We start from the raw sequence: 25,573 nt of genomic DNA, 5'->3' as shown, positions 1-25,573 counted from the left end.
GCCTCTTTACAGCAGTAAACCGTAACGAAGACAGGGGTTGACAGGGCGCTAACAAGAACACCCTGTTTCACATTTCTCCTCTCCCAACCTTGCAAAAAGAAACTAGAGAGAAGTGCCAATAACATAAAAACTAGAAACATTCTTTTCTTTTCTTTTTTTTTATTAAGAAAGCATGCAAAAAAACAAAAACAAAAACAAAACAAAACAAAAAAACCAAACAAGTTGTGAGCCCATACACCCCCTTCCCAGCCTGCACCAATGCAAAGCATTATGGGTGGTATAAAGAACTCACCAAACCAGAAACATGGGGTTGAGGAGAGGAAGCCTAGGATAGGTGGAGCAACACAAATGACTTCTCCTTTGTCCTGCACCTCTGCTGTCTCCCCTATTTCCTCTTATAGGCAGTGACCCCCACAACTGTGCAAATATCACCCAAGACAACAGCAAGGACTGTACTTCATGTCCAGCAATACCGGACCAACAAAATAAAAGTAGTTCCCTTTCCACGTCATGGAGGGCATGGGAATCGGAGGCCCAGAGGGGATCAGGTTTAAACTGCCCCGTTCTGCAAGCCTGACCCTGGAGAGCTAGAACCTCAGGGGGCCTAAAGCCACCCTCCAGTCTCCAGCCCACTGTAGCTGCTCTGGCTGCCCACCAGGGAGACTGGTTCTCAAGACATGGAGAAGCCGGGGCACCTGGGAGTATGACTCAGCCTAGCTCCCCAACCGCGGACAGATCTGACCAGGAAAGGTGCTTAGAAGAAGAGGTGGTAATCTGCAAGGGAGAGACCTCGAGGAAACCAAAGGGAAGCTGTGGAGACTACACCTGGATGGGAGGCATAGCAAGAGATGTCTAGTAGGGCACCTGGCAAAGGTGTGTGCCTCCTCTAGGGAAACACCCCGTTCCCTAGCGGGAACTACTGCTTCATACACTGGCCCACCAGATGCTCTCCAGTACATCGCACACTGCTGGAGGAAACTTTTTCTTATACTCCCTTTTTTTTTCCTTACAAAGAAATAAAGTGCTCTTTAGTGAACTGCCCCATCTTGCCCCTTTACTTAGCTTCACTGGACTTCACCAGTCTCATACATAAGCCCCCTTCTAAAGAAAGGAAAGGGATTGATGAGGGGAAGTGAGAATGGGAAGCCCAGTGTCTTGGAAATCATGGATAAATAAAAGCATATGAACAAAAGTCACGGAGATTGGCCCTGTCAACACTACACATTTTGTCTGTTTCAGAAAATTTAGTGAAAATAAGGTGGAAGTGAGATTTCCCTCTCTCGAATCGAATTCAACCACACCCTCACTAAGACCTCTGCAGCAATAAATCATGGCCGTTCATTGATAATGGAGACTCCCCACTCTGTGCCTAGGAGTGCGCCTTGCCCTTGCTGCGCCCTGTCTCTGTATAATTCATCTCCCTCTTACAGGGGAATGTAATTATTCATTGCCTGTCAAAATCAAAAGCTTCCACCCCACCGACAGGGACTTCAAGAGAAGCGTCTCCCTGTGCAGTTAAACAAATGACAGGTTCCCACCCACATCTCCGCCAGTTCCCTCTCTTCTCCCCAACCTCCCGTCAGCAGTATCACAGGTATGAGTCTGCTGTGACAGGAGGGAAAGAGGTTTCCACAGCATGTCTATGACATGAAGAAACTAGGAGTGAGAATGGCTTCCTTTTGTCTTTTGAGATTCCCAGAAAATGGGAGAACAAAAAATAAAACAGGTAGATGATTTGGACAAACAGCTTTAGGAAGACAAAAAAGTATATGCTGAAGGAGAAGAGATGATGGAAGGTCATTTATATATGCAGAATAGCCAGCTAACTCTCAGAAAGAATTCCTTTTCCAAAGCCAAAATGCCTTAAATTGAAATTGTTTCCAAGAAGTTGAACCTAGGATGCACAGTGGTCTTCATGCCCGAGCGGACAAGCTAACCTCCCCAGAGCATCAACCAGGAAGAAGCCAGGGATGTTTTGATATGGCAGTGCATACCCAACCTCATGCTGGGTTATACCCATCACTGCTCCATGGCGCTCTACGGAACCCAGCTCTCCAAGTCCACCCATCATGGGCATGAGGACTGCCGGAAAAAGTAAAGATCGGATGTATAATGGGAGAGTGCAGAGGACACAATTAGCACCATTGAGTAAAACTGCAACGTCATGGTTGCCAAGCAGTGTCTTAGCCTCCCCTCTACTTACTGTGGCCTCTCCAGGCCAGCCTGAAACAGACAGGAACAGAACACAGTTCAGAGCTGAAAGGTGGGATCAGCACTGAGTTTCTCAGAGAGAAAGGTGAACTAGCATTCGAAGCCTTTCCTGACAGCTATCACGGCCTCATCTTGAGACCTGAAGATTTCAAACGGGCAAAGGGAGGGCAAAGCCCAGGGTAAGAGGGCAGCAGACTGGGCAGTATGTAACCAATAATAATAATAATAATATAATTAGAATAATAATGAACTAGGAGGGAAACAAAGGATGAGGAGGAAAAGAGGATTATCCTCGGCAGCATCTTGCGGTGGCGTCTCTGACAGAGAGAACAGAAAGAAGCTATATATCTATATACAGGTTTGGGGAGGATAGCCGGGGACTGCTCTTCCCCCGTGGCCAGAATTCACCACCAGGCCTTGGGCTGATGTCAACTGTGATTCATTAAGTGATCAAGTCCCAGTCGAAGTCATCGGTGATCTCCTCATTGGCACCAGGAGGTGGGACAGGTGGCCGGGGAACCATGTGGTGTGCTGTCAAGAAGAAAGACAGGTCATAAAATAAGTTGGAGGAGAAGTAAGTTCCAACAGTCTAGATAGGGAGTGAGTGCTCTTCTGCCCCAATGACACCAAGAAGGAAGCTGGAGATAACACTGGTACAGTCAGCCTACAGTCTAGTCAGTCAGCCTACAGTCCAGTCAGTCAGCCTACAGCCAGTCAGTCAGCCTACAGTCCAGTCAGTCAGCCTACAGCCAGTCAGTCAGCCTACAGTCCAGTCAGTCAGCCTACAGTCCAGTCAGTCAGCCTACAGTCCAGTCAGTCAGTCTACAGCCAGTCAGTCAGCCTATAGCCAGTCAGTCAGCCTACAGTCCAGTCAGTCAGCCTACAGTCCAGTCAGTCAGCCTACAGTCCAGTCAGTCAGCCTACAGCCAGTCAGTCAGCCTACAGCCAGTCAGTCATCCTACAGTCCAGTCAGTCATCCTACAGTCCAGTCAGTCAGCCTACAGCCAGTCAGTCAGCCTACAGCCAGTCAGTCAGCCTACAGCCAGTCAGTCAGCCTACAGTCTAGTCAGTCAGCCTACAGTCCAGTTAGCCTACAGTATTTTTTTTAACTTTAAAGAATTTTTTTATCTTATGCATATGAGTGTTTTCTTTTTAAAAATTGTTCTCTTATACATTATATCTTGACTATAGTTACCCTTCCCTTCCCTCCCTCCAACTTCCCTCTCCCCAGATCAACTCCTCCTGTTTCCTTTCAAAGAAAAAGAAAAGAGAAAGAAAGGAAGAGAGAAAGGAAGGGGGGAGGGAGGGACAGAGGGAGGGAGGGAGGGAGGGAAGGAGCCTCCTAGGGATATTCACCAAACTCGGCCTAACAAGATACAATAAGACTGGACACATGCCCTCATATCGAGGCTGGACGTAGAACCCAGTACGAGGGAAAGAATCCCAAGTGCAGGCAAAGGAGTCAGAGATGCCCCCGCCCCACACACACACACACATACACACATACTGTTGGGAGCCCCACAGGAATCCCAAGCTACACAAACATAAGGGATATGCAGAGGACCTAGCTCAGACCCACACAGGGTCGCTGCCTGCTGCTCCAGTCTCTGTGAGCTCCTATGAGCCCTGCTTAGTTGATTCTGTGGGCTGTGTCCTCGTAGTATCCTCATGATGTCCTCTACCCTTCTGGCTCCTATAACCCTTCCTCCTCGTCTTCACAGGGTCTGCCTGCCTAGTGTTTGCCTGTGGGTCTCTGCATCTGCTCCCATCAGATGTTGGATGACACCCCTCTGATGACACCTGGGTTACAGCCTTCAGTTCTTTCTGTGGCAGACTACCAGTTCAGTGACGTCCCAGGAAACACTGAAGAGCATGGCGATCTAGCACACTCCTGTCATTAAACCCCACGTTTGTGAAGACTATCTAACTCTGATAAAATAGCTTAATTGGGTGATATTATATGAAAGACACCACCCTCAAAACTGAAGGGACTTGTGATCAGAGAAGAGGGCAACAGTGAATTCCAAAAATACATTTGAACCTGAGGGATCTGTTCCTTCGCACTGTCTACAGTGGTCCAGTGTCTCCCTGCACTCTGCCTCCCTCCCATCAAAGACAACTCAAGCCCCCGCCGAGGAAGCAAGTCAGCGGCACAGCACCTGCCCAGCATGCGAGAGACCCTAAGTTCAACCCGACACTGCGAAAGACAAATACAAACCCAAAACAACAGCAACATACTAACAAACAAAACGATACGCTGACCCCAGATGCCTGATGCTAGTGGTCAAGTGACAGGAAAACAGACATGGCCGTTTATGTGAAGCACTCATTTCGTTTGCCTGTCTTCCCTCTTGGTTCCAAAGCTGGGCACAAATATCCCACACACTTACATTCATAATCTTCCTTTCAGTATTGTAGCTGCAGGATATATTTTTTTAATTTTTAAAAATCATTTTATTGAATGTGTATGTGTGTTTTGCCTGCATGTATATCTGTGCATCACATTCATGAAGGCCATCGGAGCCCAGTGGAGGGTGGCAGATTCCTGGAATTAGAGTTATAGACCACTGTAAGCCACATAAACCATGTGGGTACCGGGAATGAAACCCCGGTCCTCTGGGAAAATGGCTAGTGCTCCTGACCACTGAGCCATCTCTCCAGCTCCACAAAGTCCCAAGCTAGGGGTGTAGCTCAGAGGTAAAGCCCTTGTGTAGTACGTGTGAGATCCTGGCTCCATTCCCAGCACCACCTAACAAAGTGAATGTAGTTAAATAAAAGTGCCTTCCTTAGTCTCACCTATGCGCACCTCCCTGGAGGGTAGCTCATCTCATCCTGCAGTCTTGGGGACCATGATACATCACCCATTCTAGCAGGTACAGGAAGAAGGGCAGAGAGAAGATGCCAGGGGAAAGCAAAACACCGAGAGGTGTGTGTGCTTGTATGTCGTGAAGCACACTCCCCAGCTCTTACCTGGGCGGTTGTATCCTGCTGAGTCTTGGGTGGAGATCGGGTACATTGGTGCTGGGCCAGGGTAGAGATGGGAAGCTTGTGGGTGCCCGTAAGAGTTCACTACCAAAGCAAAACACAAGTCACTTTACTGGAGGATTACTGGGGTCAACAAAGCAGGAAGGAAAAACATGTCCCTTTGTCCCTCAGTCTCTGTCTCTCTTCTTGTCTTGTTTTATAGATCCTACGTGCAGGAAGCATTCTACAAAAGCTACCAGTCCTCAGCCTTTACGGTGGGAAGGGATGGATCAAAGATAAGAGAACCACCAGAAGCATGATCATCAAGTCCCCATTCCCCTGGCTTGAGTGGGATTCAGGTGATGATTACTTCTGGGACAATTTAGAATAAGGACTTCCTTTAACAAGTCACCTCCCTTTAAAAAGGTAATTCTGATCTTCCAAACCAAGGTGTGAAAGGATCCTAGTCTAGGCTTCTGCAGCAATTCTTTAGGCCTACCTACAGGACTTTATTGATTCAATAGGTGTTCGGTCAACAAGCTGGTCCCAGGACCCAGCCAGGTCACCGCCTAAGAAGACGGATTGGGTATTTCTCTTTCCCCTTCCCTTCACCCTTCACTCACTGCAGTCTCCACTTCTCTGGCAACTTTTGTGTCGTACCTTGGTTCATGGATGGCTCCGGTTTGCCACTGGTGAGGGCACAGGAGTCAGTGATGCGGGAAGGGGCAGGTGGTCGGTGGGAGCCCCCTTGTTGGGGCATGTGACCAGTCTGGGTGAGGAAGTGGTTGAGGGAGTCACACAAGTTGGCGATGTGATGCTGGTCGAGGGTCCAGTTCCTCTGCTCTGCCTGCCGTAGGCTCTCCATGAGCTCTAGGGACAAGAACACCAGCCATGGAAACCCTGAGTGAGGAGCTGCCAAAGCCCGCACCGCACCGCCCCTGGTGCCAGGTCTCCTCACATCTTGTACCTCTAATACTGTGTATTAACGATAATGACTTATACCTTTTCTTTCTTTGCTTCTATAAGCATTTATTGAAATATGATATGATAACAAGAACCATTGAGTGTGCCAGTTTTTAATTAGGGTTTTCTCCTCTAGGACTGCCTACATTAACCCTATTCTGCACTGACACTTGCGGAACAAGCCTACTCATTTCACTCCAGCTAAGGATGCTTCTTGCCAAGTTTGAGACCGCTTTCTTCGTTTCGTAAGGGGAATCCTAACGCGACCACCAGAGGCCACGAGTTACTTCTATTACAGGTTCACCTTTCAACTCCCCATTCCATTTTGTTCCTTGCCAAATTCTTAGTTTAATTTGCATCTCCTTGGTGAATAAAAAAATGTTCAAAGTGACTTAATGAACTCACTCTCATCTCTCTGCCAGGAAGCAAAACTACAGAGCAGTGATCTAGAGTCTCTGAATTCTCAAGAGCCTTCCTCGTCCCCAAAAGACGACTAGCATAAAGCATTGTAATATTTGAATAATAGCAAAATTCTGAGTCAAATCTAAAAATACTGATGATATATCTATCTTGTGTAACATGCAGATGTGATGAAATTCTGTCCCAAACCCACTTGGCCATGCACGTGGGTTCTAGCACATCCCCACCTCTTCCCCCGGGAAGTGGTCCTTAAAGTGCTAACCTGAGAACTGGGACTGCTCGATGCTGGACCAGTTGAGCCGGTTCACCATTTTGAAGCTTTCCTTTAAGGAGTCAATATTGGAGCACCAGTCAGGAGGAAAGGCTGTGAAGAGAGGGGTGGGTGGTGAGACAGGAAGAGCAGTCAACACATGCAAGCTTCTCACAGCTTAGCCGCTGCATCAGCACCAGAGCTGTGGACACTCTCTCACTTGAGATGCAGGAGTGGGAAGGTGACCTATCTGTTAGCACCACAGGCAGAGATGCAAAACAATCCTAGCCCTAGCCCATCTGACAGTATGGACCGGGAACAATGAAATCCCCAACCTCAATCCTCCAGAGTATGGGGCTTTATGTAGTAACTTCCACCAGCTGAGATGAAGTAAGAAGGCAAGCGATTGACCCTAGAAGACCGACTGTTAACGTTTTCGCCCACGGTACCTCCATACAGTGTACTCCTGCCCCTCTGTACCCTTCTTACTCACCAAAGCCAGTGCTGTTGATGGATGCCTGGCTCTGCGCCTGTGGCTGTGGTGGCTGCTGGGCAGGGTGGGAGTGGGGATGGTGCTGATGAGGGTGGTAGCCTCCGTGCTGCAGTGGGGGAGGATGCATGGCCATCCCAGTCGGGGGGCCGTAGCCTTCAGCGCCCGCTTGTTTTCCCCCTGGTGTAGTACAGCCATCAGGGCTTGGGGTGTGCAGTGGAGGGGCACCCCCTACATTTGAGGGGCCCTGAGTGGGTGCCTGCTGCTGCTGTGGTTGTGGTTGCTGGGGTGGTGGCTGTGGCTGTGGTGGTGGCTGCTGCTGTTGCTGCTGCTGGTACACGTAGTAGTTGTTAGAAGGTGGCATGTCTCCCAGGAGTGAGGAAAAGCCTGCAGGGAGGACAGGAAGCAGGCAAATGATTGGGGCTACATGGTTTCACTAAATGACATCTTCTTTCAGGATGAGCGCTCAGGCAGGAGAGTTGAAAGGCTGCAAGCTCATTCTGTGACCGTAAGAACCATGTGTCCCTTCTGGTAGATAACAGACCGGAAAAAGCAGTTAGGTTAGGGGAAAGCTCTGCCCCACTGGAGACCACGGAAATATTAATAAGAAAAATTGTAAAACCTCACTGGTGACAATTCATGCTACTTTTAGGGGATTCACTGATTGTTCCACCTGAGTGTTCCTCGGTCCTCTAATGTTCTGCCTTCTTGTGTTCAGTACCTAGGGAATGCAGCTTGGGTGGGAAGCAGCATATGGACAGATTAATCTCCCAAGCCAGCTGGGCAAGGAAGAGCTAACTTGTGTCCAACCTGCAGCCCCCAGGTCGAATGATGCAGCTCAGGATAGCTATGAATAGAGCCAACACAAAACCATACACTCTCAACCACTAAACCATCTCTCCGAATCACTAAGTCTCTTTAAAAAATTATGAGATTTTTTTTTAAGATTTACTTATTATGTATATAATGTTCTCTCTGCATGTATGCCTTCATGCCAGAAGAGGGCACCAGACCTCATTCTAGGTGGTTGAGAGCCACCATGTGGCTGCTGGGAATTGAAGTCAGGACCTCTGGAAGAGCAGCCAGTACTCTTAACCTCTAAGTCATCCATGGTGTTTTCCTACATTTGTTTTCTGTAACTTAATCACACAGTTCTCATGTATGAACTCTGAGAGTGACATTATGCTGTAATGTCAAAATGTCGGACAAGCCTGGAGCTGGCTGTCGCTAGAAACCTGAGTAAATGTCCACAATGTCCTCACCTCACACAGTCTAATTTCTGACTTTGTTTCTGGCACTCTCTCCAGGTCCCCTCCCTCCAATCAATTAGCAATATGAGCTGTATTAATCTCCCAAGCAAATGGTAACACCTTAGGCTGCACTCTTGAGATCGATCCCTTAGGTTATAGAAAAAAGAAAAAGTAATTGCTGGCCACAGAGCCCAGTGTCCACACTCCTAACATTCAGGAGTCCAAGGTGGGAGGATCATTCAGGCCCAGCACTCAGGAGGCAGAAACAGGAGGATCTCTAAATTGGAGGCCAGCATGGGCTACAGAGACCTTGTTAAGAAGAAAGGAAAAGAGAAAGACTGAAACAGGAGAGGAGGATGGCAGAAGAGGCCTGGGAGGAGGAGGGAGCAGAAGGGGGGGAGAGGGAGGAACTTGTAACAGACCAAATCAGTGTTCAGGTTTTCTCTCAGTTGGGATGATAGACCTCAGAGAGAAGAGTTAATGTGACTGAGGCCCTGTATCCCTCATCACTCTGGCTAGCCCACGCTGCCTACAAAGGACTACCAAGGAGGCCACAAGGCCATCACGTGAACTCTCAGCCCCACCACAACGTCTACATGAACTGGGGCTGGAAAGAAGGGTAAAGTGCTTGCTATGAGATTGTGAGAACCAGAGTTCAGATCCCCAGCGTTCATGTAAGCGCTAGGTAGGTGTGCAGCCCACCTGGAATCCCAGAGCCCAGGGCGCAGAGATAAGGGGACTCTAGAGCAAGGTGACTAGCTGGACATGCCTAATGGGCAAGTTCTGGATTCAACTGAGCAACCCTGCATAAGGTGGAGGGCGGCTGAAGAAAACATTTGAACTGACCTCAGGCCTCCAAAGGCAAGCATATCTACACATTCACACAGACAATTGGACGGACACACACACACACACAAACATGCAAACACACATGCAAAATTGTGTGCCTCTGTGAAAGTGTGTGTGTGTGTGTGTGTGTGCGCGCGCGCGCGCAAGCATACATGTGTATGGTATGTTTGTGTGGTTAGTTTTTTGTCAACTTAACACAAGTTAGGGTCATCTAGAAAGACGGAACATCAATTGTTCAATTGAGAAAATGCATCCATCACACTGGGCAGTAGATGGGGTGGGGGACGACATTTTCTTGATTGATGATTGATATGGGAGGACCCAGACCACTGTGGGAAGTGTCAACCCTGGGCAGGTGGTTAAGAAAGCAGGCTGAAGCTCACCATGGTGGCATACATCTTTAATCCCAGCACTCAGGAGGTGAAGACAGGCAGATCTCTATGAGCTCAAGGCCACCCTGATCTACATAGTAAGTTCCAGGACAGCCAGGACTACATGGAGAAACCATGAAACTCAAGAAAACAGAGTAGGCTGCACAGCCATGAGGAATAAGGTGGCAAGCAGCCTACCCCATGGCCTCTGATCAGTTCCTGCCCCTCTTTCCTCTCCAGGATCACTCGGTCATGGCTGTTACCACAGCAACAGAAAGCAAACTAGAATAGTACACAGATGTGATCATTGCAGAGGGCTGAGGCACACCATCTCTCAGAAAGCCACCCAATGAGGACTTTAAGTCATTCTCAGTAACTGTGGAAGTTTGCCAATGGGGCAGATATTGGCTGCTGTTGGGAAAGCACTGTCTATTAACTGTGTTAGGTATGGTGATGGTGTGGTGGAAAGCTACAGGAGAGGCTCTCATCACTGTGATGCTTCCTGAAACTGCATTTGTAGAGAATGGCATGAGGCCTGGGAAATTCGCTCAACTGTTTCCACTTGGAACCAAGTTCAGTGGCAGGTCAAATAAGCTGAGCAAAATAAAGGTGAGTGACGGAGGCCAGGGGTTGTTTCTCATCTGTTTGCAATGTTTTATAATAAAAACTAACAAATAAAAAATATAGTAGCTTTAATCCCAGCACTCAGGAGGCAGAGACAGGCATTGCTCTGAGTTCAAGGCCAGGCTGGTCTACTTAGTGAGGTTCAGGACAGATAATGCTACACAGCAAGACCCTGACTCAAAAAGGAAAAAATAAGACAGGATAGAGCAGTAGGAGCTGGAGGTGAGGTTCAGTTGGCAGCCTTAGTCGTAGCTGAGCACTTGCTCCCACTGTATGAGCCCTGGTTCCATCCCCAGTACTAAACCAGATGTGACGGAGCACAGCTGTAATTCCAGCAGTCGGCACCAGACAAGGATCATTCAAAGTCATCCTTGGCTACATAGCAAGCGCAAAGCCAGCCTGGGATATCTGTAATTCTCTCTCACCCTAACTAACTAACTAACTAACTAACTGAAAGAGAAAATTAAGTTGTTCTTATTATAAAGCATAAGGATTCTTGGGGAGAGGGTGCCACTACTGTCCCCTAGTGGTCATACTCTGAATGACTCGCTCACAGCTGGGAACTCATTACCCCTGGACTAGAGGTGTAGCCCAGTGGTAGAGCACTCTAACACACACAGCCCCTGGGTCAAATCCCAGGACTGGGGTGGAGGATGTGAGGGAAATCGCTGCCTTTGGATTGTCCTCTGATTCGTTTTCTGAAGATAATACCCTAGTGTGCCTCTGAGTCAGCTGTCTGTACCAAATAGTTTAGTCCTCTGACCAGTTTCATATATTAAAACGAGAAATTGGGAGCTGGCAAGATGGCATGTTCAGGTAAGTGCATCTGCTGCCAAACCCAATGCAAGTTTGTTCCCTGGGACTTGCGCATTGTAACATTTTTTAAAGACTACACACACACACACACACACAGAGAGAGAGAGAGAGAGAGAGAGAGAGGGGGGGGGAGAGAGAGAGAGAGAGAGAGAGAGAGAATGTAATCTCAAAAAAAAACAAAAGACAGAAAATAGGGAGAGAAGAGAACATTACCACTTGACAGTATAAGAAACTTTCAGTCCCAGCAACCAGAAGGGGGAGACATGCAGATCTCTTTACGTTCAAAGCCAGCCTGATCTACCTAGCAAGTTCCAGACCAGCCAAAGCTACAAAGAGGGACCCTGTGTCAAAGAAAAAGAGGAAAGAAAAAAAAAAAAAAAAAAAAACAAGGATGTCCCCGCCTGTCCCACTGCAGACTCACCGTGCTGGGAGGAGGAGGACCGCTCCAGCATGGACTTGTAGAGGTTGCGGAAGGACCAGCTTAGGTCCTGAAAGTTGATCTCTGAGTAGGAGAATTTGAAGTCATGGTTGGTGTTGTAGAGGGGAGGGGCGCCCTCTGTGCTCTCCTGGCCTGGGGCCCCTGCTGCCACTGCTCCACCATCCACAGACCCTGGGCCCTGCAAAGACAGGTAAGAACGGTGACCTAAGCCTTCTAAGCAGCATAACCCACCAGGGTCAGTCAGGTCTGTCCTCTTCACCGTCTCCAGCTGGCCAATGGCACAGCATCACCGGCTCTTCCCGCTCTCATTGGCCATCTTGAACCTGGCTTCTACATCACTCTCCATTTCTTTTCTACAAGCCCTTCCCTAGTGCACCTCCATGCCTCTCTGCACCTCCTTCCTTCTGGCTGGGTTTTCCTCCTTTGCTTTTTCCTTCTTTCCCAATCTATCTGCCTAGCACATGACAAGGTACTCAATATGCAAGTGAACGGCGTGATATCCAAACCCACTGAACCATCCGTCCAATTACCCTATGCTTGTCATCTCAGCTTCCTACCTGGCTGTAGTTGGCCACGGAGGAGGGGCTCTGAAGTGACATCTGAGGAGTCCCCTCGTGAGAGAGTGAGGCTTCTCCACTCCCTGGAACACCTCCCCGGGGGCTTTTGCTGGCTTCCTGCTCTGGGGAGTCTTGGGATAGCTGAGAATTGTGAAAGAAGAGAAAAGCTGTATGCAGGGTGAGGCACCCACCCACGAGCCAGCTTGTGGCTCCACCTTGCTGGTGCTAACCCGCATTTAGTCACAGAAATGACTAAAATCCAAGAAAGAGCTCTCCCAAAGAAGAGAGCACTTACGTCATCATCTGGAGGGTGTCTTCTCTTCCGGGAAATGTCAGGGCAGGTGTCAATTGTCCAATAGGAGCCCTGGAAGGGGAACCCAACCCCACGGGAAAGAGAAGCATTACCTATAAAGTTCCTGTTGGAAAGAGCCTCTAATAGCAGTCATGCTGAAAATGGGGTGGGGCTCGGGAATGTAGCTCAGTGGCAGAGTGTTTGCCTAGCATGGTGTTGGATTCCCCAAGACAGAATAGAAGAGAGGAGGAAGGAAGGAAGATCAAGCAAGAGAAAAGAGAAAAAGGAAAGGGAAGGAGGGGAGAGAGAAGACGCCAGGCTAGACCTCCTGACGGAATCCCAAGGGAGCTGAGTGCTAGCGAGGAGTAAATCTGCCCTCGGAGGTCACAGAGCAGTCCAAACACTAGCTTCAAACGTTCCAAAGGGGCAGAAGACTAATGTCAGAGACTATGTCAGAGAGCTGAGAAAGGCCAGAAAACCTGGTCCCTTCCCCTACGACCTGAGGCAAAAGTGCCTTAAGCGTTAGCATCTGTCAAATGGGAAGAACCTCTCCCTTCTCCCGTTAAGGTCAGGCCTGAGACCACACAGAAAAGCTTCCGAAAGGTTAGCGAGCAAACTGGCGATGTTGGTACACACCAGTAATCCAGCACTCAGGAGGGACTAAGGCAGGAGAATGACAAGTCTGAGGCCAGTCTGGGCTACACAGTAAAACCTGTCTCAAAAACAAAACAAAACAAAACTAACTAAGCCAACATTTTACATGTAGAAACAAGTGCTTCTCAAAAGAAAGGGGGTCCCGCCAGCCTGGGCTACAGAGTGTGAGACTCTATCTTTAAAAAATTAAAAGGCTGGGCATAAGGACATGCCTTTGCTATTTGTTTAGTTTTGTTTTTTTTTTTAATTTTTTGAGACAGAGTCTCTCTCTAAGGCCCTGGCTATCCTGGAACTCTTTATGAAGACCACACTGGCCTCATAGTCACACAAATCCACTTGTCTCTGCCTCCTGAGTGCTGGGATTAAAGATGTGTAATACCACACCTATACTGATGTATGTCTTTAATCCCACCACTTGAATCTATGAGTTGGGGTTAGCCTGGTCTACATATAAAGTTCCAGGTCAGCCAGGTCTACATAGTGAGAAGAAAGAAAGAAAGAAAGAAAGAAAGAAAGAAAGAAAGAAAGAAAGAGAGGGAGGGAGGGAGGGAGGGAGGGAGGGAGGGAGGGAGGGAGGGAGGGAGGGAGGGAGGGAGAGAGAGAAAGAATCTCAAAGACAACTCCATCATAAACATTCCTATTAAAACAAAAAGATTTCATAGTCTTCCTTAGTCTCCCACTCTAGGAAAGACCCAGCAGCTTGGCAGCCATGCTCTTCCTCTGAGGAAAACACAACGATGCTTCTAAAGCTAACATGGTTTCCTCCCTGGTCATCAGCACAGCCACCGGACTCTGAGTGTCACCTCTCCTTCCTCCTCCCTTTGATTCCTGCAGCAGCGACTCACCTTCCCAGGGTCATCCCGAGGTCTGGGCACCTTCCGGAAACACTTGTTAAGGGAAAGGTTGTGTCGAATGGAATTCTGGGGAAACAAAGAAGCAAGTTAGGTCTGAGCATTGGGTATGCCCCAGTGTTCCCCAAAGGGACACAGAAGAACATAGTTCCAGGGCCCATTGCAGCACCTCAGCCTGTACTGCGGGAGGGAGGGCTGCACAGAGAGCAGAGGGGTGAGGGGAGAAAACCACCGAAGTCAGAGGTGACGGTGACCAGGTGATCGTGAAAAGTTAACTTTACAGCTTTCAGCCTTCCTGCCAAATTGACAACGCATATATAAATGCCTCAAGCCAGAAGGAGCTCTGAATTTGAGGTTAGCCTGATAATAGCAAGTTCCAGGATAGCCAGAGTCACATGGTAAAACCCTGTCTCAAAAAATAAACAATAACAGCAATAAAAATAGCCAGACATGGTACCCCACACCTGTAGGCTCAGCACTTAGGAAACAGAAACAGGAGAGTGGCCACAAGTTGGAAGCCCCCCTGGTCTATATCACAGTGAGTTCAAGGGCAGCCAGTACTGCATAAAAAGACCATTTCTCTAAATAAGCTGTGTGTAGTGCATGCCTTTAATAATCCCAGCTCCCAGGAAGAAGAGGCCAGTGAATCTCTGTGAGTTTGAGTTGAGGCCATTCTGTTTTACACAGTGAGTCAGGACAACCAGAGCTACATGGTGAGATTGGGTACAGTGGGGGAAGGCTGCTGATGAGCTCATGAGATGATTCAGGGGTGCATAGTGCTTGCCGCACAAGCCTGGGGTACCTGAGCTCAACCCCTGAAACCCACATAGATGGAAGGGAAAGAATCAACCCTATGGAGTTATCACTTCACCTCCACATGCACATTGTGGTGCACACACACACACAAACACACCAGGCATACATACACACAATAACCATAATGAATTTTAAGTAGGAGCTAGGGAGATGGTTCAGTGGATAGAGTTTGACACCGATCGTGAGATGTAGCTGACCACACCTGTAATCCCAGAGTTTTTAGGATTAGATATGAGGTAGGCATAAGAATCCCTGGAAGATCACCCTAGCCAGTCTGGCCCCGCCTCAAACCTGCTAGAAGACGAACAGCATACCCTAGGCTGACCTCTTAACTTCCACAGCCACATGTGGTATGTATGCACTCACGCTTGCACACACATCCTAAACATGCATATCAACAAAAGCAGAAGAGCAGTATTTTACACTGTTTACATACATTAAACAAGGCAAAAACTCATGCGTATTCTACAGCGAGACAGCTCACTGAGCGTGAAGAATAAGTTAAACCTCCGGCACCTACATAAAGGCATGGTCCGTCATGCCAGTGTTAAGCACAGGGAACTCTGCTGTTGTCCTACAGCAAATGGGCGGCAGACACAAGACAGTGCCCAGAAGCTCACAGGCCAACGGGCCTGCTATATATACACAGTAGTTAACAACATTAGAGACCCTGTCTCAAACAAGGTAGAAAGCAAAGACCTACACCCGAAGTTGTCTGTCTTCTGACCACCACACGGGCTTGGGGCACACAACCTTATGGCATTCTTCCACCCTCACTAACAGGCAAGACACGTAAATGAATACAACAAAGGCTAAAACAAAAGAAACCTCAGGAGTGAAACAAAAGCACAGACAACCTTCATTTTCTCAGTAACACTCAGAACGACATCTGGGGAAAGGGAAAGCCGCAGTGCGCATGTGTCAGTGCGCAGAGAGCTGTAGCCTAGAGGGGCACAATTTACCACCGGAAGACTGAAAGCTTTCAACAGCCTCAGTTCATCATCTGGTTTGAAAGTCAGCTGGTGATTTACGGAGTGAGAAAACCACATTTAATCCCCATTCCTACTCAACAGTTGGCAAATGAGTGACTGTTCCAAATGATTACAATGAAGCCTGGCTTGGCAATGCATACCTGCCATCCTAAGCATAGGGAGGTCAAGACAGGAGAATCAGTAGTTCAAGGTCAGCTTCAGCCATATCGTGAGTTCCCGGCCAGGCCAGCCTGAGCCACACATGACACTGTCACAAAATAGACAATGTCTGCCAGACAGACAGATCTTTGTGGTTTGTGTGTTTTGGTTTGGGGGGGGATGTTTTTTTGTTTGTTTGTTTTGGTTGGGGGAGGGTCTCACTTTATAGCTCTGGCTGAGTTGGAACTTGCTATGTAGACCAGACTGGCCTTGAACTCAGAGATCCACCTGCCTATACTTCCAAAGTGCTGGGGTTAAAGGTGTGTGTCACTACACCTGGCTAAATATATATATATATATATATAGTTTAATATGAACCTTCTTCCTCCTCTTCAAAGAAGACGCCCATGGTCTCCATCTAACAGCCTCATTACCTGCTAGTGAACCAGCTACTGGTAAAGATCCTAATTATTCTTTGTTTCTTAGTATACAATGCTTCAGAAGACAATGACTATCTGAAAGGAAGCTATAGAATTTGATGAGTTTCCTACCAAAGTAGGAGTCATACCTTTGCTTGCTCAATGACTTGAACAGAGCAGAGTGGCAAGAAAGACATGAAATCAAAGACTGCCATTTCGGGGAACCAGACAATGAGAGCGTGTGGTAACAACAGCATCCTGCCACTTCACTATATTTCATGCTTGGCATCACTAGTGTTTCCATGATAAAGCTTTTTTTTTTTTTTTTTTTTTTTTTTGAGACAGGGTTTCTCTGTGTAGCCCTGGCTGTCCTGGAACTCACGCTGTAGACCAGGCTGGCCTCGAACTCAGAAATCCGACTGCCTCTGCCTCCCGAGTGCTGGGATTAAAGGCCCTGATAAAGCTTTTGAAGCTGATGAACTCTAAAGTAAGTAGAAGCAGAGGTAGAAGATAAGGGATCTTGAGTTTACGTATCCCTGAGACAAGTCAGAGTGAACCAGACTAGGTTATAGGAAGAAACAAAAGCAGAGGTTGCTAAAGGCTAGGTATGAGCCCAGCTCACAGAAACAGTCCCACCTTCCAACCGATGCCAGCGTTCTTGTAATAGGGGAAGTTGTCGCAGATCCAGCGGTAAATCTCACTGAGAGTCATCTTCTTAGCTGGGGAGGAGTTGATGGCGTAGGTGATGAGGGTGGCATAGCTGTACCGTGGCTTGCCATCTTGGTGGACCGCTGCCTCATCTTTGCTGAGGGTGGCGTTGGGATCTGTGGGCGAGCCTGGGGAGCACTTCCGGGCGCCCCCTGGAGGCCCAGCCTGAGAAGCGCTCCCAAGCTTCTCAATAGTGGCTCTGAGAGTCAGCTGTGGCAGCCAGTCTATGGAGGTGAGGCTACTCTCCAGGTCGGAGGCCATCGTACTTCTGGGTTCTGCAGAGAAAGACAAAAGTAGGAAGGCAGATGAATCGCCTCTGTTAACTCCACTTCTTAAACAGATGTATTTATTAGTATATGTAAGTACACTGCAGCTGTCTTCAGACACACAAAGGAGGCGTCAGATCTCATTACGGCTGGTTGTGAACCACCATGTGGTTGCTGAGATTTGAACTGTGCCATCTCACCAGCCCTGTTAACTCCACTTCTAATGTGGAGGGCAAGCAGCCTCTTTCCATTTAAATTCCCATTTAGTAACCCTCTCCTGAGATGACCAAGTGCAAGTACCAACCATCCGCCAGATGATCGAGTGTTCTTTATTCATTTATTTATTTTTAATTCTAGACATGGTTTCTCTGTGTAGCCCTGGCTGTCCTGGAACTTGCTCTGTAGACCAGGCTGGCCTCAACCTCACAGAGATCTGCCTGTCTCTGCCTCCCAAGTACTGGGATTAAAGACAAGCACCACTGCCAGAGTGTTTCTTAATGGAGAGTATGATTATGTAGTCTCTCCCTTCACGAAGGATCAGATAGCAAATCCCACAAAAAATGAATTATTCCCTCAATTCTTTTTATAACCTGTCAACACTTTTTTTTTTTTTTGGAGACAGGGTTTCTCTGTGTAGCCCTGGCTGTCCTGGAATTCACTTTGTAGACCAGTCTGGCCTCGAACTCAGAAATCCACCTGCCTCTGCCTCTGCCTCCCGAGTGCTGGGATTAAAGGCGTGCGCCACCATGCCCGGCTGCAACACAATATTTTTAAACTCAATATAAGAGTAATTTTTAAAAAATCAACCCCACTTAGCAGGTAAAATTAGCCAGTGTCTATTCTCCAATTACATGACACTTGTATGTTTATATATAGCATCCACAAGTACACAGCAATAGCACATGGAAAGACGGAATAAACATGAGTATGCACTAATGAAGCACACACTGACACTCTTAAAGCTGTTTCATACTAAACATGAGCACTCAGCTATCACACACATGCCTAACATAAAGCAAATTAAACATAGCCCAAGTGCAGATTCTAACAAGTGACCAGGTCTGGAAGCACAAGTCTGTAATCTCAAAGACTCCAGAGGCTGAGGCAGCAGGATCACAATTTCAAGGTTTGCCTGGGCTACACAATGAGGTCATAGGCAGCCTGGGCAATTTAGTGAGACCCTGTCTCAAATAAAAAGTAAAATCACACACACACACGATACACATACATACATACATGCACACACATACATGCAGGCAAAACACTTAATGTGACTCGGCATAGTGTACTTGCCTGAGTCCCTGGATTCAGTCACCAGCACCACAGTAAACAAACAAATGATGACAACCAGCATCAGCAAGGTACAAGACTGACGCGTGGACAATGGCACGCACACAGAGATCACAACATATACACGGCATACATTACCAACAGAGCACAAAGTCACACAGAAGAGACAGCTCCTAAGTACACCGCTGCCCTCACACCTTTAAAGCTCCCGCTAGCACGCTCCAGCCCACAGACACCAGCACCAGGAAGAAGTCATCAACAAGGCCCTCCCACCTCCCAGGCCTGCTGGGCTTTACCGAGCCAGGGAGACACCCAGCTGTGTGCACACCGGTAACAATCAGATAGCCTGGCTAAAAATAGCCTCCGTAAGGCTAAGAGCTGGCTCCCCTTCCCCGCCCTTCTCCTCCCTCCTTCCTTCCCAGCCAGGCACGCAGGCTGCCTGCACCTCCATGCAAACTCCTAGAGCTTCGATTCCGCCCACGCCTGATGTTTGCCAGCCCTGCCGCCAACCAAACTGCCTAGGCTCTCACCACCGGGGAGGTGTGACAAGTTAGTGGAGGAGAGTGACAGTATCTGTATTGCGGCGGGGTCTAGTGAGGCGAACAGGAACCCCCCCCCCCCGCCCCGCCGCCGCCCCCGCACCCAAGTAGCCATTTGGCACTTCCTCGGAGCTGAAGCCGGCAAACCCCTTAAGCCCTTGCAGTGTAACAGGTTTGTGCCTGCACAGCCGCCAGATTCCAGCGAGCATTTCTTGCTCAGTCCCACCAGGGCAGTACTCTGCACGAGCCAAGACTGCCCCCCTCAGAACTTAGCATGCCGGTGAATAAGTACCCTGTCTGCCAATCCCTAGCCAAAAGACCCATGACCAGACCACACCAGACCAGACACTTGCAAGGATGCAGACTCACGCACTTGGCAAGCCCCAACACTTGTCTCAAACAGGACCCCTAGCGTCTCTCTTAACGCCCCCCACACACACACACACACACACACTGTGACATACCTTTCAGGCGTTCACTTTCTCATCCTAAAGTGTAGTTTCCACACAGACGCTTGCCCATTCCCTACAGCCCAGAATTCTCATTCACTCCCCTCCTGACCAGGTCCCACCCTTGAAATCAACCTGTGCTCACATGTACCTGGCCCAGTGCTCCCAACCAGCAACACACCTACAAAGCTGCAGGAAACATCTTCCTTGCCTCAAGGGTCTAGGAAGCAAGAGCCTTAACTACACCTCAAGAGTTGTTTGGGCATAGAAAAACAAAGGGGCCATGCCATGTCTGTAACTGGTACCAAGCAAGCCCACCCATTCAGCCATAGCTCTCTCACCAGAGCCATCCTTTCCAACCTAATGTCACCACCTTGCCCAAACCATGAACATGGAAACTTGGGAAACAATAGGGACACGTCATCTTTCCAGGAAGCCACACACACACCTTCTAGCTTTTTGCTGTGTCAAAACACCCTGGCCTCTGGACTACGGCAGGGAGCACGCAAGCAGCGTCCGTCTGTTCCATAGGTGGGTTCTTTAAGATCAACAGTGATATGCCAATAAGCAAATTCCTAAGGACTGGGGTCATTCCAGGAAGAAGCCTGGAAAGATGTGTTACCCTGTTCCCTAGTCAGTCAGCCACTGCCCTCCCCAGCTCTGTGTGTGTGTGTGTGTGTGTGTGTGTGTGTGTGTGTGTGTGTGTGCGCGCGCGTAATGAGTCTACACTGTCCGTGCTGGTCTCAAACTTCTGGGCTCAAGCAATCCTCCTGCATCAGCTTCCCAGATAACTGGGTCAAGAGACATCAGTCCCTTAAGCTCCATTATCTCCCAGGAAAGAACCCCAGGGCACCTCATCTTTCGAGCCAGAAAATTTCAGTTATTGCCTCTGAAATACTCTTGACCCTAACCTGAACTGTGGGGGTGGATTTGAAGTGTGTAGAGGCCCATTTGACATGTGCCAACCACCAGGCATTTCTAAAAGGGAAACACACACACACACACACACACACCTGCCTCTTGCTAGCTGTCCTGCACCCTTGCCCCACATGACACTGAGAGACACTAACCTTTCTCCACTATTCCTTCCCCAAGAGGGCAGCCCTCCAAATGCAAACCTCAGTGCTCAGAATACATTCCAGCATAAACCCTACAGAGTTCACAGAGCCTGGTCCTCCTGGTCTCTCAGCACTCCTTGGCCTGGCCCACGTCCTTACCTCCTCACTTCCCCGTTCGTAGAGGGCAGTGGCGATTGACTGAGCTTCCTCTCTCCTATTCCCAACCCCAGATCTGACTCATTACATGCCCTTAGCTATCCCTTGCTCCCCGGTGAAGTCTTGATGCCTCAGTTTCCCCCTCCAGTAAAAGAGATGAAGTCATAGCCCCTACCAAAGCTTCGTCCCTGGAGGGACAGGAATGAAGCTAATGAGCTCGTAGCTGCCACGCATTCCACGATCCCCAAAATAATGGCACAAGGCTAATGCCCAGGGCTATTATTAGAAAAGCAAACAAGAGGTAGTTCCATTTCTCGGGCCAGCCAACCTAGTTACCCAGACCTCTCTCTCCAGGTGGGCCTCGTGCCACTGGCCTGGGCAGAACCTGAGTCAGGCCACATTCTTCTCTGCAAGCTGGAAGGAAACACACAGAATCTGGGAAAGGCAGCCAAAGGGCAGACTCCATCACATCCACGGGACAGCTAATGACGACTACAGTGCTGTGGGAAGGCAGCAAACAAAACAGAGCCAAACACAGTCTTCTTGCGGCATGAGCAGCCAATGGGACGGGACCTGTGAGATCCTCGAGAACCTGCACTGTTTACTGCCCATGTTACCCGAACAGCTAGTAACTGTTCTCCACATGGTACCCAAGTCTGGTACCCAGGAGTGAACCTCCTGAGCGGCACATCATGCCAAAACTAACAGCCTCCCTCATGATCGGCCAGGCTGCCTGGCTTTCAACTCAGCTCTCATAGAGGAGTCATTTTAGCTTCTCGGTATCTTAATTTCTATCTCTGTAAAAATAAAATAAAAATTCTAACAAGTTAGCTATAGTGACACAAGTTTGTTCTGGTAGCACTCTGGGAGGCTAAAGCAGGAAGACTGCCATGAGTTTGAGCCAGCCTGAGCTAAGGCCAGCCATGGCTATATAGTGAGACACTATTACTCACACACAAAAACAATCTAAAAAGTTTTTAAAAAAAAAAAATTGTTGTTGTTGTTGTTGGTTTTGAGACAGGGTTTCTCTATGTAGCCCTGGCTACACAGATGTCCTGCAACCCACTATGTAGACCAGGCTGGCCCTGACCTCAGAGATCCACCTGCTTTTGCCTCCAAGTGCTAGGATTAAAAGAGTATGCCACCACCACCCAGCTTAGAATTCTTTTAAATGAAGGTTAACTGTTCCTACAAGAGCTGTGAGGCTTAGCTAATATTTTTAGTATGTTTAAAGCACTTAGTAAGTATACCTTTGTTTTTGAATGAAGAAAAAAGACTATCAGTCATCTGTATGTATGGCTCAGTGTGTGTAAGGTGCAGGTGCAGCCCACAGTTCACTGCCCAACACCAAAATGTTTCAATGGAAAGAGAATAGGTCCCAGAGAGATGGCTCAGCAGTTAGGGACACTGGCTGCTCTTCCAGAAGACTTGAATTCAATTCCCAGCACCCACATGGCGGCTCACATCCATCTGTAACCTTAGTCCCATGAGATCTGATGCCCTCTTCTGGTGTGCCTATGCACAGAGAAAATACTCATATATACATAAAATGCAAGAGAAATAAATCTTTCAAGAAAAGAAGAGAACGTCAAAAAGAAAATTATAGCAGATCGCAGAGACAGCATCAGACATGCGGTGATCATATTGCCGAGTCTGAAACAAGCCTGCAGTGGCTGTCAGAACGTCAGAATTTCAAACATTTCCCTTGAGTTCATCCGCCCAGTACTGACTGCGATCGGGAAGCCTCAGAGGACGTAGAAAAGGGGAAAATAGTCACCTGTCTTTCAGGGGATTTTGGTGCAGTCATAAGATACCGTCCCTAGAAAACAATACACTCCAAAGCACAGTTAATGCAAGCAGCCCCTCACTGACTACTGAGAGGCATGAGAGTTACGGAACTTGTCCCAGCAGAGCCAGCTGAATGGAGCAGTCTGCCTGGAGCAGCGACACCACAGCCCACACTGTGCCCCTCAGAAGCTGCACTCTAGCATCTGATAAAGTGCTTTGTAAGGAACAGACCACTGCCACGGCTGGCACACCTCTTTCAAAAGTGGGAGAGGCGGTTCTAGACCTGGAAGTTAAGGACAGGACCGTCATCTTTTAAGACTGGAGGCACCCACGATGAAACTTTCCTACCAGTCCTGGAAGAAAACAGGTCCAACCTGGGAAAGGCCTGCCAAGCAGCTTGGGGTGACTTCAGGAGGGGGTCACGGGAATTCCCCCTGGTGGGTGAGGGGGAAAGCTAGGCTTTCTCCCAACTGGTTGTCTGCACGCTCATCTCTTCTTGGTTTTGGCAGAGAGTCTCCTGCTTCTCCAGGCCTGCCAGAAATGATTCTAAGGGATCAAAGCACAGTCTAAAAAAACCGCCAGGATAGTCTTCTCCATGTACATACTCAAAACCCAGACAGCAAGCCACAGTCATTCCCACTGGGGAACATGTACATCATTCTACAGGCCAGCCATTGAACCTGTGGACCACAGTCCTGTTTCGGCGCATCACCACGACAGGTATCTTCCAAGGATCTAGTGGACAGGCAAAGACTTGGATAACACAGGCAAGCCACCCATGGCCCGTATAGGGAGGCAGAGACTGAAAACCTAAGGGGAGGAAGCTCCACACAGAAGACGAGGCATGGTCCAACCACCAGACAGGAAGTGCAGGTCTCGAGCTAGTGACCTCGGGTGAAAAATCAGAGCTCTGCTACAAATGCCACTCTGGCTCAACCAGGAAGATTTCTTAGCACGTTTTCTCCTGCTCTTTCTAAAGATTTTTGATTTTGAAGAAAATTTTCAACACAAGGTTCCTGGGACCCAGAACTAAACGAAAAAGCAAGAAGAGAGATGATGAGACCAGTAGGTGTTTTCCTGGAGGAAACTCTAAAATAAACTCCTCAGAGGTCAGACCTCCCTGGTGGACAGCTCATGAAGATAGAGGGACGGGTGGAAGGAAGCTAGGAAGCACCTTCTTCTCTTCCTCCATTCAGCTGATTTTTCCAGCGAATGGCAGGACACATGAGGGGACTAAGGCAGATTTGGTATCTAGGAAGACTCCAGCCCACCAAGGTGCATTGCCCTGACAGTTCCTTCTCATTCCAGGACATGTGCATTCGCATTTCCCTTTGGATTTTACACAGAGAGGCAGATATCCAGCCTGAAGTAGGGTTGTCAAAAGGGGCCTCCCTCCTGGTATCCAAGACAGAGTGGGCGGGGACCTGTCGCCAGTCAGGCAAGCAGTCATTGTAATAGACTGGAAAGAAGACGTCTGTTGAATATTAAACTGACTTAGGCATGCCCTGGACGATACAATACAATCCATAAAATGCCCCCACGACTGCAGGTCATTTACTGCAGGTCCAGTCACCAGAGGACAAGACCCAAAGATGGACAGTGCTGTGGGATTCTGACTGTGCTGTGTCCTGAGTTACTAACACCATGGCGTCCTGAAAACGCACCTGTTGTCTGTTCTCAGTCCAAAGCATCAACTTCTCTAGGGGCTGCAAATGACCCAACCCTTTGGACTCCAAAATCTTAAAAGGCCATTTCTCAGAGTCTCTGAAGCAACATGTGGGTTCCAGTGCAAAAGTTCCATCGGAAGACATTTCCCAGGGGTCTTTCTTCTTCCCTTCGAATGAACCCTAAGCTCCACCATTTCCGCTCCCCACACCTCCTGGTGTCTAAAGACTACAGAACGGAAAGCACTAACCTGTCTCCAAGGCTCCCCCCGCCGCTGGAGGAAACCACCTGGTACAGAAGTTTGAGGTTGCAGGGATTCCCCTCTTCAGAGGCAGGTGACAGGTGGCATCCTCAGTGACTCTTCCAGTGCCTGGCGGAGCCTCCCAGGCTGGAGCAGGGAACTGAGTCCCCTGAGGAAGAGGAGTCGAAGGAGGAGGAGGGGGAGAGGGAGGACCTACCTGGGGAAGATGGCACACCCCCCACCCCCTGCCTGCTACCCTAGGGAGGAGGGGAGGAGCCTCTCCCAGCCAGGAGTTGTCTCCTCCCCTTTGGGGGAATCCCCCTCCCCCCCCAAACTGGATCTTTCAGGGGCTGAGGGCTCTTTCTGTCAGTTGGAGATCTGAGTGGAGGGGCTCTGCCCCGGTCCACTGTCTAGGTGCACGGAAGTTGAGGGGCGAGGTCTTCTACTCTCCAGCAAACTGGAACCAATTCCTGGCGGTTCCCTGGAGGGTCCTGGCTTGTGCGTATCAGGACGCCTCTCCGCGGTGAGTCCCGGGTGGGATGCGGGGTGCCTACTCCACAGGCATGGCTCCCTTTCTCTCTGCCTCAAAAGTCCCAAACTGTCTGGAGTGCGCTGAGGCGTGAGGGAGGTCTCACTCCGGGTCCTTCAGGTCTCACTACCCTTCCCGACTTCTGGGGGTCTCCGCTGGAGCCACCGTGGGAGGGACAGCCGCGTGCCCTGCGGCGATCTCTTCTGGCTGTCCGGGGAGTAGGGAGGGTCCTCCCTCCCAAGGGAGAGGGAGCAGGTCCCGGCACAGGGTGTCCCGAGGGTGGGGTCCTCGCACTCCGGCTCCCGCCCGCCTGGCCGGCCGGCCTGGACAGCAGGGTCCCGGAGGCCGCGGTCCGGGCTCCCGTCACCCGCTGCCGGGCGGCAGCGCCTCCCGGGTCACGTCCCCCGTCCGCCGCGCTTCCCGGAGCGTGGGGCTCCCCGCGCTGCCACCTCTGAGGCTCCGACCGGTCGGGGCAGCCAGGAGCCGGCAGGCGGACGGAGCGCGTCGGGGCTCGGCTC

General features: G+C 49.3%; 1 protein-coding gene and 1 non-coding gene across 2 annotated transcripts; both read right to left on the bottom strand.

The window, feature by feature from the left end:
- Nucleotides 1-139: 139 nt before the first annotated feature.
- Foxj2 (forkhead box J2) lies at nucleotides 140-25,322 on the bottom strand. Its single transcript, NM_021899.3, has 11 exons — nucleotides 24,536-25,322; nucleotides 17,003-17,349; nucleotides 13,996-14,070; nucleotides 12,500-12,568; nucleotides 12,205-12,345; nucleotides 11,630-11,825; nucleotides 7,302-7,685; nucleotides 6,821-6,922; nucleotides 5,836-6,045; nucleotides 5,182-5,280; nucleotides 140-2,742 (listed from the first exon to the last, which is right to left on the bottom strand). The coding sequence occupies exons 2-11, from the start codon at nucleotides 17,333-17,335 to the stop codon at nucleotides 2,654-2,656; spliced, it is 1,698 nt and encodes a 565-aa protein (NP_068699.1). The 5' UTR covers nucleotides 17,336-17,349; nucleotides 24,536-25,322; the 3' UTR covers nucleotides 140-2,653.
- On the bottom strand, nucleotides 14,069-14,129 carry Mir7231 (microRNA 7231). The gene has a single exon (NR_106090.1). It is a non-coding gene; the product is annotated as a microRNA 7231 (primary transcript).
- Nucleotides 25,323-25,573: the final 251 nt, after the last annotated feature.

Source organism: Mus musculus, chromosome 6, assembly GCF_000001635.26.
Source record: "Mus musculus strain C57BL/6J chromosome 6, GRCm38.p6 C57BL/6J".
NCBI lineage: Eukaryota > Metazoa > Chordata > Mammalia > Rodentia > Muridae > Mus > Mus musculus.
This window is presented reverse-complemented; position numbering and strand designations above follow the sequence as displayed.